The 15,287-nt window shown below is 36.8% G+C and overlaps 1 protein-coding gene across 1 annotated transcript in view; it reads left to right on the top strand.

The window, feature by feature from the left end:
* Positions 1-14,597, top strand: part of STRN (striatin) — a 69,248-nt gene extending 54,651 nt beyond the window's left edge. The window contains 5 exon segments of the mRNA XM_066546642.1: positions 816-983; positions 3,215-3,355; positions 5,631-5,738; positions 6,575-6,661; positions 6,748-14,597. Of these exon segments, the coding sequence (XP_066402739.1) occupies positions 816-983; positions 3,215-3,355; positions 5,631-5,738; positions 6,575-6,661; positions 6,748-6,917 (674 nt within the window). The 3' untranslated portion in view covers positions 6,918-14,597.
* The last annotated feature ends 690 nt before the right edge of the window (positions 14,598-15,287 follow it).

Below are 15,287 nucleotides of genomic sequence, written 5' to 3'. Positions count from 1 at the left end.
GTGGCAGTAATGTTATGTCACTAAAATAGTATAACTTGTAGATAATGCTTCTGTGAGAGTTTAAAACAGCAGATTGAATGTTATCTTCAATTACTTCAGTAACCTCTTGTTTTAATGCTGGTACTGCTTGATGGCAAGGTAAAATGTCATTTTTTTAAAAAAGGCCTCGATCTCATCATAGTTTTTAGAAACAGCTAGTCTTAAGTGCAGGTTTTAGAAGTACAGGACTAAACCTGATTATTTGGAAAGTACAGGAAATGTGTATTTTAATGTTCTTTTCTTTGACGAATTTCTGTGGAGTTGAGATAAAAAGGTTTTATAGTCTGACACCAAAGCTGCTAATGTTGGCTAGAAACAGCTAAAAAGGCCCAGTTCAGTAAAATTTACTAGGTTTGAGTGGATGTCAGCCTTGTGTCTGGATTTTATGATTTATTTTGCACTTGTGGTAGCTTCAGATGCAGTTGGTCTCAAAGCTAGCTTCTGCATAAAAGGGACTGCTGTGGCATTAATAGCTGTTTGAAAGTGAATTTTAACCATGAAGTGTGTTTTGCCAAAGTCAATACTGTCCTTTCTGCTGAAGCATCCTTTTGTTCCTTTAGTTGAAAACTGGGTAATTGAATGTCACATATGCTGCTGAAATTCAAGCATCTTAATGCCAGAATAATTAAGACTTCTGTATTGATATGATGTGATTGATCTTGGGATTTTTTATCAATTATCTTCCAGAGGTTGATGCCTAAACATAGGCTAAGATGCAGCTATTGACTTAGTTCAGATTTTGTTTTGAAATGTGTTTTGTTGTGTTTGGTTCACAGATCCATCTGTTCTAAGAGGTGCTTTTGTAGGCCATACTGATGCAGTGTGGGGTCTGGTTTACAGTGGAGCTCACCAGCGTTTGCTGTCCTGTTCAGCAGACGGCACTATACGTTTGTGGAAAGCTACAGAAATTGCTCCAGCTCTCAATATCTTTAATGATAATCAAGGTACAGAAAATCGCCCTACCCTGAAGTTCATGAACATCACTGTTCAGACTGACATAATTTTGGCTACTGAATAGAAATACTTCCTGTGCTTCTTTCTGGGTTTTGTATCTTTATGAATGATTTTGGGAAGAGTAAATTTTGTGACCCTTCTCTGACCTTACCTGAATATATATACCTACATTCAGGGGGGACAGTTAAATACATCTGAAAGCCAACTGCTGCAGATGATCTGCTGATGTTCCTAGCACCGTGGAGGATAGTGTATTAACTCCATAACTCACATTCAGACTTGAGTTTCCACTAGGCCCTTGCTTTTGGTTTGTCCAGAATAAAAAGCCCTTTCTTCCTCAGTGGAGGTTTGGAGTAACCAGTGTTTCATCTTAGGCCAGTGTCATTGTACCTTCCAGATTTGTTCCTTGTGCCTCTAACACAGAGATTCCAATTGAATTTCTGAGTTTGCAGATCAACTAAATAACAATAACCTAGCGATTCTAAACAGTGCTAGTTGAAAAAAAAATACTCCTTTAGAGTTAGTTACTGAAATGTCATGCACAAGTGAAAATCCCACCGGTTAGAATCTAATTTCTGGAAGTTGCTGTCTGTCTGAGCCAGAGTGCTCCAGAACAAGCCCATTGACATGGCCAAACTCTCTTACAGCTGATAGTCATTAAAGACAGCCCATGAGCTGAGACAGTTCCATGTCTCTTCAGAAAAACTTTGAGGCAAAATAAACTTTGTTACAGCTGGACAGACATGTCAAATTATAGTGTAAAGCTGGTCAGATATGCCATTGCTTGTTAGTTGAAAGAGACTGAGCAAAATAGAAATATTCCATGTATTTTAGTTTTAGCAAAACTATGTTTCTAAAGGTATGCAGGCTTGTTATTGCCAGCTTGCCTATCTGCCTGCATTGAAAACTTCCTGGTAGAGTTATGGAGTTTGTTACTGTGAGTTGTTTTGGTTTTAATTATTAAACTAAGGGGGAAGGAGGAGTAGTCTTCCCTTGCAGAGGCACTATAATAGCCCTAATATTAGGGCTTTTTTTTTGTATTCCAAACTGGAATGAAGCCCAGTTGTGAAATCCAAAGACTGTAAGCTCAGTTTTCCAAATATAGCTTATTGATAACCTTTAACAAACCCCTAAAATATCTGTCACTCATTATTCAAGTTGTTCAGATTAACCATTGTAGGTTTACCAGGAAGCTGCAGATTCCTGCTTACCAGGAAGCATGCATGGCAGTGGTGGAAAAGGTCACTTGAGAAACAATGTGGTTTTTTTCTCACACCAATCCTTTTTGGCTTTTTTTCGGGTACTTGTAGATAACTACTGCCATTCCTGAGAAATATTCCTGATGTCCTGTGTCTCAGAAGGATATTTCTCCCATGAATCTCTAGAGAGTTTATAGGGATGTGATGGTATTCCTGTGTTATCTGAATCTATGATCCAACATTAGGTTGCTTAAAATTCAGTCTCTCACTCTCTGTCTTTTCCTCCTCCTCCTGATGTCTGTTGCAACTGGTGTTGTTCTTTCACATAGCAGGTGGTGAATGGGACATTTGAAGAGAAAAATCCTAAAGAGTATATCCTATACCCAAGCTTTGCTGATATGACCTTCTGTCCTGTAGTGTGCAGATAGCTACAGTATAAGGAGATCAAATATATACCACAATAGGCAGGAGCTTTGAAATACAGGTTTATAATGTATTTATATAATTGTACATGATGACAGTTCCAGTGTGCGAAATCTGCACCTGGAGAACTTTGGTGTTTTATTAAGCTCTGAATTTGTCTAAGTTAATTACAACAACATTAATTATCTGTCATGTCACTTGTTGTACACTTCTATTTCATGTCCTTTTACTCAAAGCAATGGAGCTTGGTGGAGTTTTTTTTGGGAATTGCTGCTACAGTTAAAGGAACGAGAAGGGGACAGGGAGTTCTTGCTTTCTTAATTTTAAAGTAGATTTCTGCACAGCTGCAGTTCCAGATACAGCGTCTTAGTAAAGAAAGTTGTTGATACACATGTCCAAAAAAGTAGGATTAAAATAGTTATCATACAGAGAAAGCTATTTAGATTGGCATCATTTATATTTTAGAATGCAACATTTCCTTTGATAATTGGGGTCCTTTTGGTGTTGAAATGCTTACTTTTTTTGTAAGGATTTTTTTTGTTTAATTTTTTTTTTCATTTTCTTTTCACCAACTATATCTTCTCTACATTGTTTTCTAGAAATGGGAATCCCTTCATCAGTAGACCTTGTGAGCAGTGACCCAAGCCTCATGGTAGCATCATTTAACAGTGGACACACTAGCATTTTTAACATGGAGACACGGCAGCGAATTCTTACCCTGGAGTCCAGTGTGGATACTAGTATGTATCAAAAGCCCCAAACCAACTAAAGGAAAAAAAAATGGTTGTTTAAGATGGATACTGTTGATAATCTTTTCAGTGCTTCCAAAGAATTAGGCAGTGTCATGAGAAATTACAAGATGGATAATGTTAGAAGCTGTGTTCTGATATATAACAGTAAATTGTTACTACTACAACAGACCTCACAGGTTTTGCAGTAGCAGAAGAATGTGTATACTTCTGAAATAAGATAGAAACAAGCTCACACTCTGAATTCCTCTTCAAGGGAATGAGAGGAAATGCTACTCTTCAAGTAGCATGAGAAAAAGCACAACTTTCTTTAATAAGGCTTTGTGATTTTTGCAGATTCAATATATCCATTTTCTCTTCAGTCCAAAACTGCAAAAGAGGCAAAAATTTAATGTTGAATTTATTTAAAAACTGGGAGTGTGTGTCAATTATTTTTATTTTTCTTCAGAGGTATCCATTTCTAAGCTTTATTGCACTCTTGTCTCATTTGGACATGGGCTTTAGTTGAAATTTTCACTGAAGAAGGAAAGCAAAGCTCCAGTGAAAGAGTATTAATTCACAGGGTCTCTTTGTGATCCATATAATGCCTTGGATCATGTCAGTGACCAATACTAGAAGTTTTAGAGGATACTGTGAAAAGCCTGCTAGTACATTATTTTACAATGACTTTACAAAAGAGACCAGAATGAGCTGAAGCATGAGGGTTCATCTTCAGGCCACAATGATAAAACATTGAGTCTTTTAAAATTTTGGTATTTTTTCCCTCACTCTTAGGGATTTGTGTCACTGAATTCTACTATTTAATGATATTTTTTAAAAGCACTAAGCCGTTCTTGTTGGCTTTGCTTGTGTGTTTTAAAATATTGAAATGACTGTAATTTTATAAGAGCAAATGGAAAGTTCTGTATCTCTTCTTTAGGTTATTCCTTACTGTGCTGGATGTCTTCTTTTAACCCACATCTTTGTTCCTGTCTAAAAAAACAGTTCTAAATTAGTTAAAGCAATTCAGTGGAAGCCACCTTTCTTCTTCCCTCCCTATCTCCCTTCTGTTTTTTGCACCTACTCCCTGCTGTAATTCCGTAATGTTCCTTTAGGAAAAGAAGACCCTGATATGGCAACCAGAAGTCCCTGTTTAGTATCTTTGGTTATGTAACAGTACTATAAAACTGACATGTATTTTAAAGAAATAAATTATTATTTCTACAAGAACTAGACAAGAGGAAAATATCACCTGAAATGCCCTACACACTATTTAGGGACTCTTCTGCTCAGTATAAGCCTCTGCTTGGCATTTTCAAACCGTGAGGATGGCTGGATGTGGTGAAGGTTCATGTGCTTTTAGTAATTTTAGGGATATTTATGAATATGAATGTGGAGTTTTTTTCCTGAATTTATACTTTCATAATTTCTAAGTGTCCTGTGGATGCTGACATTGCCTTATGGTTCAGATTTTTATAGAAAGGTGTAAAATTAATCTTTACCATTTTAATAGGAAGTGAACCTTCTATTTTGTTTATTTTAGTAAGAATTTAGATTAAATTGTGTGAATGTTGTTTGGAAGCAATTTAGCTAAATACAGTCAACATGAAAGACAATATCTGTATTTTGATTTCCTGTGTAATGACTATTTGTGGGTTTTTTCATAATCTACGACTTAAGACACCTCTTGCATTAACCTGTGCATCATACCAATGCCTGGATTTCTAACCAGAAAATTCCTATACTTTTTTTCTCTGGGTGTATATATATCTATATATATGCATGCTATTTCAGAATTACTGAAGGCTAGGAAATTGGCTCTCCTATGAATAATCGAGCATCCTTTTTTCAATAATAATTTCAATACCTATACATCAGTCAATAAGGGGTAGGTTTTGTTTGCTTCAAACATATTGGCTGTAGTGTTTATTTACCTGTCCTGTGTGTTATGAAGAAAGTTTGACTTGGCAAGAGAAGGAATGTGTATGAATGAGGTGTTTTCACTCAGTTTTTGGTTTCACATTTTTGCCTGATGTGCCTATCTAAAATCGTGTCCAAAAGCTGGACCTTATTTGGCACACATATGTTTTATGTAAGTCTCTGTCTTGTATAGTTTGGAAAGTATTTTAGAGGAAAGTGCACAACATAAGGTGCTAGCTGAGAGTTGCCAGGATATGTATGTAAGAAGTATTTTGCAAATTAGATTGACTACATATTTATTTCTTGTAGCAGTCTTTCAAAGAACTTAGCAACTTACTTATACTGATGTGTGTGGCTTTTTTCTTAGCAGTCAGTTCTTCCTGTCAGATAAACAGAGTCATCAGCCATCCAACTCTTCCAATTAGTATCACTGCTCATGAGGACAGACACATCAAATTCTATGACAACAACACAGGTATGCATCTTTCCAGCAGGTCTTAGCCATAGCGTAATATAAATCGTATTCCCAATTTTGTTATAATCAGTATTACTCACACAAATGCTGAGGGATGTCAAGAATGGGATGGCCTCTGAAGCAGAAATCTCTCATCAGTAGAGAGTATAAAGATTACCAGCTCATTTAAAGCTTTGTTGGCAAAGTGATAAGGAACTTGGGTCTCTCTGTCCATTCTTTTAGAATGCCCTATGGATGGGGTTTATAAATATTTAACATAAAATGAATCTTTTTCAAAAATCTTCATGTTCTTATGTTTATGTTTCTTCTATTGATTGTCTGTATTATTTTGCTCTTGAGAGCAGGAACCTCTGGTATTCCTTTAGTGCTTCCTAGACCTCTGCCACATTTGACCCATGAGTTCTTACTTTTAACATGAAATTATTGCTGTGATTATAATAAGCTGTGATAAAACATTAATTCTCTCTGACACAACTATCCCCTATTCCCAGGTAGTTTATGTTCATTGCTTCTAGTATGCTCAGCCCCTGCCTTCCTACCCATTCAAGATACTACCTGAGAACTCCATTAATTCGCTTAAGGGGCAGATATTTAAAATGCACAGTGATTGCAGTGTCAGCGTGGCTTAAAGCAAAGGTCTCATAAACGTTGGTGGTACTGCTACTGTGGTTCTTGGGAACTGTAAACATTCATATACTGACTTCTATAATTTTAATGATTCAGTCATGAGACAAGATCTCTTGTGTTTATATCAGCTGTGATAGGGTCATAAGCAGTGAATACAGAACACAAAGTTAATTGCAGAAAATAACCTAAATAAATCTTTTCTTTCAAAGGAAAACTGATCCACTCCATGGTAGCTCACTTAGATGCAGTTACAAGTTTAGCTGTTGATCCTAATGGCTTGTATTTGATGTCTGGCAGTAAGTACATTCAGATTTCATTTTCTTTTTCTCATAATGGTGGGAGGCATGCAAATTATAAAGAAAACTCTTTTCCCTTTCTTTAGGCCATGACTGTTCGATTCGCTTGTGGAATCTTGAAAGCAAGACCTGCATCCAAGAATTTACTGCCCATCGCAAAAAATTTGATGAGTCCATTCATGACGTGGCTTTCCACCCATCCAAATGTTATATTGCCAGTGCAGGAGCAGATGCCCTGGCTAAAGTGTTTGTATGACAGAGTGCTTCCCATTCAACTTTAGCTTTGTATATATTTAACCAGCTGCACAAAAGAGAAGTGGAGGGCATGAGTTGTTTTATCTTGCCCTATAATTCAGAGATTGTTTGTAAGTGTGTAGTTTTGCAGGGTGCTGTTTTCTAAATTGACGTTTGTTCTGGTTTCTGTGAGCTCAGCTGGTGCTGAGAGCTTGGAATCTCTCAGTTTCAAATAGTTTTAAAAAAAAAAAAGCTTTTATGTAGAGGGTGTGAATTTTCGTCCAGGCAGGCCTTGGGTGAAACTAGGTCTACGTATTCTCTATTAATAAAATGGAGTACTGGAAAGAAGGGGTCTAATTGCATCAAGGAGAAGGAAAAGAGGGAAACTTCCTAGGATGTTCTCATTGAAGAATCTTAATGTACTCAAATCACCTGGAAAAAGTGATTCAAAGTCAGTTCACATGCTCTTTACTGTATCATGTGAGAGGCACTTCGTCATCCCTTTGGTGTATGAATAAAGTAGATCTTGTTCAGAGAGCAGTAGCAGATAGTTAATCTCAGCCACCGGGCTGCTAGCCTAAGATAAATGCAATTAAAGGAAGGCAAATTACTAACATACATTAAAATGCAGAAAAGTTTCTGTTACATCTTCTGTGTTTCTCAGTAAATATTTTGTTTGCAAAAAAAAGGATATAATTTTTTAAGCCTGTATTAGCATATGGCTAGAAACTGAGCCTTTAGTCTAAATCCCAATTAACAACAGACTGACGCAATCTGTGCAAACTGTAGTAGCAAATTTAACTTATTCAGATTTTAATGCTGTTTATTCTTGGAGATCTGGCACAAGAAATTATCAAAAAGCTTTCCAAAGAAGCTGTCCTACAATTATAGCTATCAAAAATTCGCCCCTTTTTTTTCTGTTCCTGCTAAAAAGGGTATCATTCTGGGCATTATGGATAACAGTGAAATACTTTGAAGATTAAATCTGATGCTTTGTATGAGTCCTTTTAGTGGAATAAGTGGAAACTGTACAATGCTCCATCAGTTTGAGAGATTCTGCTACTGCTAGAATATTTCCCAGCTGCACCATTTGAGGGACTTTTTACCTTGTCCACTTCACTGGCTGTATGTGCCATTGATTGGGTTACCTGAAGAATGAGTGCTTCTCATAATTACTCAACAGATGTGCTTTGTTTATCTATTCAGAGCTTCTCTGTTGATTTGACAAATAACTTTTAATCCAATCTGTTAGTCTTTTTGTTCCTTCTTAAAGGAAAGTGAGTGGGTTCTTTTCTATTGTGTGTCATCATCAGAATTATTACTATTCATAAGCACGAAGTTGGTGTTTTTCTCTGATGGCAATGGAAAGCAGAATTTCTGCTGGAGTTGATTTCTGGTGCTGATATGAGTAGGAAAGAACCCAGTGCAACTCTTCATATACCAGCCTGAGGTTAAGACTGGAAACTGATAAATAAGTCCTTACCTTTAAACTGACACTTCATAAGCAGGAGTCATCGAACGATATCAACATGAGGTTCGACTATGTTGTTTTTAGAGTGCCATTTGGGGATGGGACCACATTTGAAGTTGATCTCAGAGTTTAAAGCAAGTATATTATTTAGAATAAAAAGTTGACCTGTGCTGTTTGAGCCTGCTACCATTATATGTACTGCTAAAATATTCTGGAATACCTTTTATTGCTCAGAATATTCACATATGTCAGTTCATGATATTGATATGCAATATATTTCCTTAGATAAGATTAGAACTTTTACCATGAAACAGATGACTACAATAATAATACAGATTATTTAGTTTTTATAAAATGTTTTGGTTATGATGAAAAGGAGGAAACTTGGCTGCAAAACTGAGCATTCAACTTTGTGAGAGTTTTGTGTACTTGACTCATATTCTTTCAGTGTCATTATTTTATTTCTTTTTGAAGAGAAAAATTACAAAAATTTATTTGAAAAATTCTAAAAGTTATGTATATTATATATGTGTATATATATTGTAAACATGTATTAAATGTGTCTAGTAAGGGAAGACTCCATGGGTGCATTTTAATGTTTTAGTATTAAGAGTTCTCTTGAGTTTGTGTATACAAAGGATACTGGTGTGAGTATGAAATGAATGTTGTGTTTTTGCTTACACAATACAATATGTAGTCACAGTTGTTTAAATTGCTGTACATAAAAACTAATAGGCCAGCATGCTTCTTTTTAAAGACTGTCATTCTGATTACAATTGGAATGTAAGAAGTGGCTGTTCAAATGTGAATTGAAAGATGTTTCCTTCTCACTCTTGAGCTCTTGCTCAAACTGAAAAGTGATTTTTTTAAAAGCTGGCAATAGCTAGAGGATGAGGTGCCTTTAAAAAACAAAACAAAACATATGTAGCCTTACGAAGAGGTTGTGGAATATATATATTTTTGTGCTTGTCTTCATAATTGATGTCAATGTCTTTTTACTGTACTTGCTCACATACTTGTAGGACTGCAGGGTATTGTGCATGAGCCTGTCAGATCTTCTGAGCATCATCGTAGGAGATGAGGTTGACAAAATTATTTAGGTTATCTAGTCCATCTGCTTGCTAAAGCGGGGTTGTAGACTTGTGCGTTCTAATATTGTCTTGGCCAGTGAGATTTTATATGTTCTAAAACAATTAAGCTTCCTTTTAAAGATTATTTCAATCAATGACTACATCTCACTGGCAGGAGAATTTGTGTAATATTTAGTAGCTCTTTTTTGTAATTTCATGCCAGTATTCCAAGCCATCTTTTGTGCCATTTTACATACTCTTCATAGTCTTTGTAATTTGGAAGCTCCAGGCACACCCTGGTTCTGTCTGTATATTTTCATTCCTTTCTGCTTTCTTCAAGCTATTTTTTAGTCTGCTTTTTTTGCACAACATTTGCTTGTTTTCATCCTTTAGGCTCAGTTCTCCAGATATTGGTGTCCATACCACCATTCCACATGCATGATTTGTTGGACTTAGTCTGAGGGTCATCTGTTAAGTGTGGTTGTTATTTGGTTGGGTTTATCCTCTCTAACATGATGCTTTTGTAGGAAGACCAAGCTTTTGATGTCTGACAAACTTAAATCATATTTCTTTATTTATGACAACTCCTTTAAATAACATTTGAGCATTGCTGCTTTTCAAGTTTCTTCTTCACTTTTAGTATGTTATGATTCTTTTGCAGCTAGAGACTTAATTCCTGTTTCATGATTATCCTGGATCTTACAAGTTTTGAACTTCTGAGGGCACTAAATTATTTTTATTTGTTCCCCTTTTCTGTGCAGTTTTTCCTGGTTCAGTGTACTTAGTAACTTTCATTAGTGTGATACATATATCCAAAGTGTAAACAAAACTGGACCCAAGGCTTATTCTTGGAAAAAAACATTTTTCTGCAATATCAGTATATAGCATTTTACCATTACTATTTTTCCCATATCTAATTTACAAGGTAATTTTTTAATGGTTAGCTCATATAATTTTTTGTCTATGTTAGCTTGTGCTAATGATTTTGGTTATACTAACTTATTTAATGGGAGAATTTTCAGTCCTTCTGTATGTTGAAAATTGGTCCACTAGTTTAAGTACTCTCACTTTTACTCTAATTTACTTCACTGGGCTGCTTGCTTTCACATATTGGATTCAGTTACCAAAACACTTGCACAGAATTATTTAGAGTAACTTGGAAGAAGTTCTAGATATATTGTGTCACTCTTACAAAATCCTAGTGTCTGCATTTATTTTTGGGCCTCAGAGAGAAAACTTCCACAAAAAAGATTCGCTACTTTCATCTCATCCATCTTTATTTTGATATACTATGTTCTTTAGCAAGAAGCCTGTAGAACTACATGCCATGTACTGTAGCCTATTCTTTTAGGACGTGTATTTTCAAATAACGTCATGTTAAAGCAGTCCCATGTAATTTGGTTGAGTACGTGTGTGGTGTTCACCATACAGCTTTGTGATTAGGTCATACAATACTGGTTTTCAGTTGTGAATTTAAAGTAACCAGAGATTTGTTCTTTTGAATAAATGTATGAGAGATAAAGGACTTAGTTACAGCACCTTTTCAGTACATTTATTGGATCACAGATGTGTTGCCTTTCTCTGCCTCCTTGGGTTTTAGCAGTGTAATTTTGGGGAGCATCAATTTCTGTAAACTCATATGTTTTTTGAGCAGCTTTTGATGGGCAGAAGTGTGAAAAGAAAAAGTTGAAAAGCAGATGATCAGATGATCAGATAATCAAGTCTTGGTTTTACTAATGCCTTTCAAGATTTGGAAACATTTTCAGGCTATGGCTTGACAGTGTATTCGCAGACTGTCTGTCCCAGGTATCCAAGAGCCTGCTTGGTGCCTGTGTGAAATGCCTAGTCAACCTGAGATGCATTAAGGAAGAAAATACAGCCATTGGGGTTGTCCTGTGCTGAAATTTGTGGCTGTTTAGTGGAAGTTGGTTTGGACTACACTGTGAGAAATGAAGAAATCAAAATACAATAGTTAACCTCTTCCATGTGGTAAATTGATTTCTGTAAGATGTGGCAATCTTTGACATGGCAATACGAGTTTTCTTGGGCAGCTGCTGCTCATGAGCATCGTAGAGATACTTAGCATAGTTGTTCCTATTGAGTGGCTGAGAGGATGGAAAGATTTCCTTGAAAAAATGCTCAGCTGTTTCAGGAGGCTCCTTTTTTCCATAAGGACATGAAGGTGTTGAGAATATTTTATGTGAATCTGATAACATGTTTAGTTGAAGAGGGTGACAATAGGTGAACAGTCTTGACTCTTTCATCATCAGTTTCTGTAAGCTTAGATACAGAGTTATGGAAATGATTTGCCTGTAAACTGCCACTGAAAGCCTCTGCCACATTCCTACTGAGCAGCAGAGAAACTGAGGGACAGCAGTGTTGGTCCATCCAATTATGTCAGAATGTTTTTAAAAAATAACCCCTATTGTAAAATATAGTGTTAAATACAGCAGAGCAAATGAACAAACTCCTGGGGAGGGTGGGGAAGGACTAGGATGACTCTTGTTTAAATAGTCCTTGTTCAGGCAAACACTCTTGTTTAGCTGGTGGGAATGTTCCTAGGAGGGAGGATGATTGGAAATGTGACCTTTAAATAAATGCCTGTGCTAATTAACATACCTTTGCAGGTTATCTATCCTTTTGATCTGGGCTTTTTATCTTCCCACTTGAATTTCCCTTTAGGATACATTTTCTGAGAATCTTAAAATCTCATCTGCAGTGAGCACTTACTGCAGAATGTCATGAAGGACTTCTGATTTTTCTCTTGGAGTGGTTTTTTGAAGAGTGGTTGAAGCTTCAGCTTCAGCCCAGCCCTCTCACCACCAAAAGATGGATTTGTACCTCCTTACATGCAGTTTATTTAATTTTGGTGTGTTATCTCTTAGCCTGCCTTCTGAGTTGGTTTTGCTGCTCTGTAGTCAGTTGTGAAAGCTTATGAATTGCTGTATCATTTAAGATATTTTTGAGAATGTGGATTCCACTACAGAAGGCATAAATCCAGTTGAATAGTATAATTTGTGGAGCTCATCTGGTTTGTTGGCAGGAGAGACTTGTTGTTAGACTACAAAATCCAAACTATGGCTGAGCTAAAAAGGCATTTAACAATATTATATTCTTAGCCCAACTTCCTCCTGCCTAAATGTAGATTGTGGTATTGTGTGTTAGACTGCTTCTGCCCTGCTCATGCTGCCAAGCCATGCTGTGATCCTGGGAGATCACACCAGTGTTTAAACCATACCCCGTGTACGTGTTTCTAAGCTGCTCAAAGCCTTGGATTGATGTGGTCCTCCAGGCCAGCCTTCTTTGGTTCCCTTAAGTTTGAATTGCAGGCTCCCAAAATTACTTCCTGGTTATTTTGAGTAACCCTTGGTCCTCACACCAGAGTATTAGACTGTGGTGTTAGGAAAAGATTTATACAGCTGGATTTGTACTGTTCTGAAAGGGAAAGGAAAACTTATTGCCAAGCCAAATATTGTCATTATTTTTGGATTACTTGTGAAAAGCAGCCAAAAACATTGTATAAGGGATAAATGATGGACTTCAAGCTAATATTTTTCCATTAAGAATTTATTTTTTTATGCTTCCTATCATCAAGATACAGTGCTTTCGAATGTAGCTTGTTTTCAGATATATGCCTCCTAGAATTGTTTCCTTGAAGTTGGACATTTGCAAATGTGCATCAGTTTTGAAAACTGTCTCGTATGTGTTAGCGCTTCTTTCGGAAATGCAAACTGAGCATGCTAGCTAATGATTTCTTGTACCTTTATAGTCCAAGCAAACAGAAAAGTGGTCTTGTGCTATTTTTTATTTGAATAGTGCATCTGAAAAAACTTGTAGAAGGAACTCCATGATGAGATGACTTTTGTTGCTGTAAGGTTCTCTGTTGACGTTTGTCAGCTTTGCATTGTATTTTGCATAATTATCTTCACTTAACTGTCAGGTTGAAAAAGACAAATTTCTTTGCCATATGGACTGTAGCTAGGAATTTTTTTTGTTGTTGTTGCTTATATTAATACACTTTTTTCTTTTCTGATGGAACATAGAAATACCTGACAGCTCTCTTTAGGAGAAGTTACTATAGGTGATAACCACTAATATGTTAGTAATTTCAGTGGCTTCCCTTCTGTTTTGGGTCACTTCCATTGCAGATTGTTGATATGAAAAGGCTACTGTGGCTGATATACAAACAGCTTAAGGAAATTAAGATTCCCCTTCAGAACTATGGCTAGGTTATGATTTTATACACCAGTTTTGAATGACTACTTTGAAACAATGTTTGACTTCAAGTGTCTTGCAGAATTTTGGATCCAAATGAGAAGTACCTACTTGTTGAGTAATAGTCTACTTGTCAGTTTTTTGTGTATGGCTCAGTACAAGGCTGTGTCAGAATTGCAGTACCACCAAAATTACCTTGTTTAAATGCAACTGTTGTACAAAAGTGAATGTTATTTTGAGTGAGAAATTCTGTTTTCTAATTTATGAAGGAAATAGTTTTCTTGAGAGTAAGCATCCATAAATGTAATATATTTCATGATTTTGAAAAGGCTTATTAATCGTGGGACATGAGAAAAAGGAAAGTGATTCAATCTCCAAAGATTTGTTTAGCGTTTATTATTACAAGTATAAATTTTTGCTTTAAATGGAAATGCTTATTCAGAAACTTAGTATTAAACTTCTTACTAAAACACAGTAGTTTAAAATGCTGGATAATGGCAAAGATAGAAAATTCAGAGGGAGATTATTTTGAAATACGCCAGTGTAATTTTGAGCTTCTCAAGTGCAGCCCTGAATTTTCTCTTTTTCACTGCAATTCATATTTTGTGAAACTTCTTGAATAGGTTATATTTAAAGCTACATTCACTTGCCTGAATAAGTCAAATAAATATTTTGTCATTTAAAATTATATAGATCTGCTTATGTTAGTGTGCCGTTTAAAATGAGACCCCATTGAGGTAACCATGCAGGTATTTGTGTTGGTATGGCAGTAGTGAAGTGGGGTATCTGTGTACTGTACCCGCATTCTGTGCTGAGCAAAATCACACGGACTTCCAGAAATAAGCAATGGTTTTTAAGAGCAGCTTTATTTAATGTTGCAGCAGCAAGTGTCATTTGTACCATATAATTATGTAAATTGGGTGCTAATAAATACTATTTTTCAACATTTTGCATTGTGTTCATAATTCTGCATTTTATCACAAGATACCTGTGGTTGTGGAGTGAGTGCTAGGAGGGGGAAGTACATTAAGAGGAAGACAAGTAGACTTGTTTGGAGGGGCTTGAGGTAACGCCATGTGAAATTCCTGCTGAACTGTGCAGCATGTTCACAGGAGTGCCTTGGTTTTTCTGTCCTCCGTATGTCTTGGTTTCGTACTGGTGCGCCAGCTTGGCTCTGTTGACACCCCACATCCTTCCATGTGCCGAGGCACGTGGTGCCCGTGTGGGGGTGAATGTGGGGTCAGCAGACATGCAGAGGGGGTGCAGTTCTGCAGGAGCTGGGCTGTCAGCAGGCTTTGTTCACAGCCAGACACGTGGCTCTTCCTGAGGACAGCGTTCATTCAGTGCAAAAATAAACGCGTGGTTCTGCCCGTGGGGAGAGGATGAGGGAGAGCAAAGCACACATCACAGATGGCAGCTGTGTCTCTACAGGAAGGTGCTCAGAACGGCACTGTGAGCGGGTGGCAGGAGAACCTACACAGACCTGCGCAGAACAAACTGTTGTCAGTGAGCCCATCCTGTTTTTTCTGAGCTTGTAGGTGGGTAAGTGAAGTTCTCATCTTTTTTTGGTAGGTATAAAATAGCCTGATTTGGTCCTACTCGTCTTCCTGCCTCATAGGAAAGAAGGAATCGCTTT

Source organism: Molothrus aeneus, chromosome 3 (assembly GCF_037042795.1).
Source record: "Molothrus aeneus isolate 106 chromosome 3, BPBGC_Maene_1.0, whole genome shotgun sequence".
Classification (NCBI taxonomy): Eukaryota; Metazoa; Chordata; class Aves; order Passeriformes; family Icteridae; genus Molothrus; species Molothrus aeneus.
This window is presented reverse-complemented; position numbering and strand designations above follow the sequence as displayed.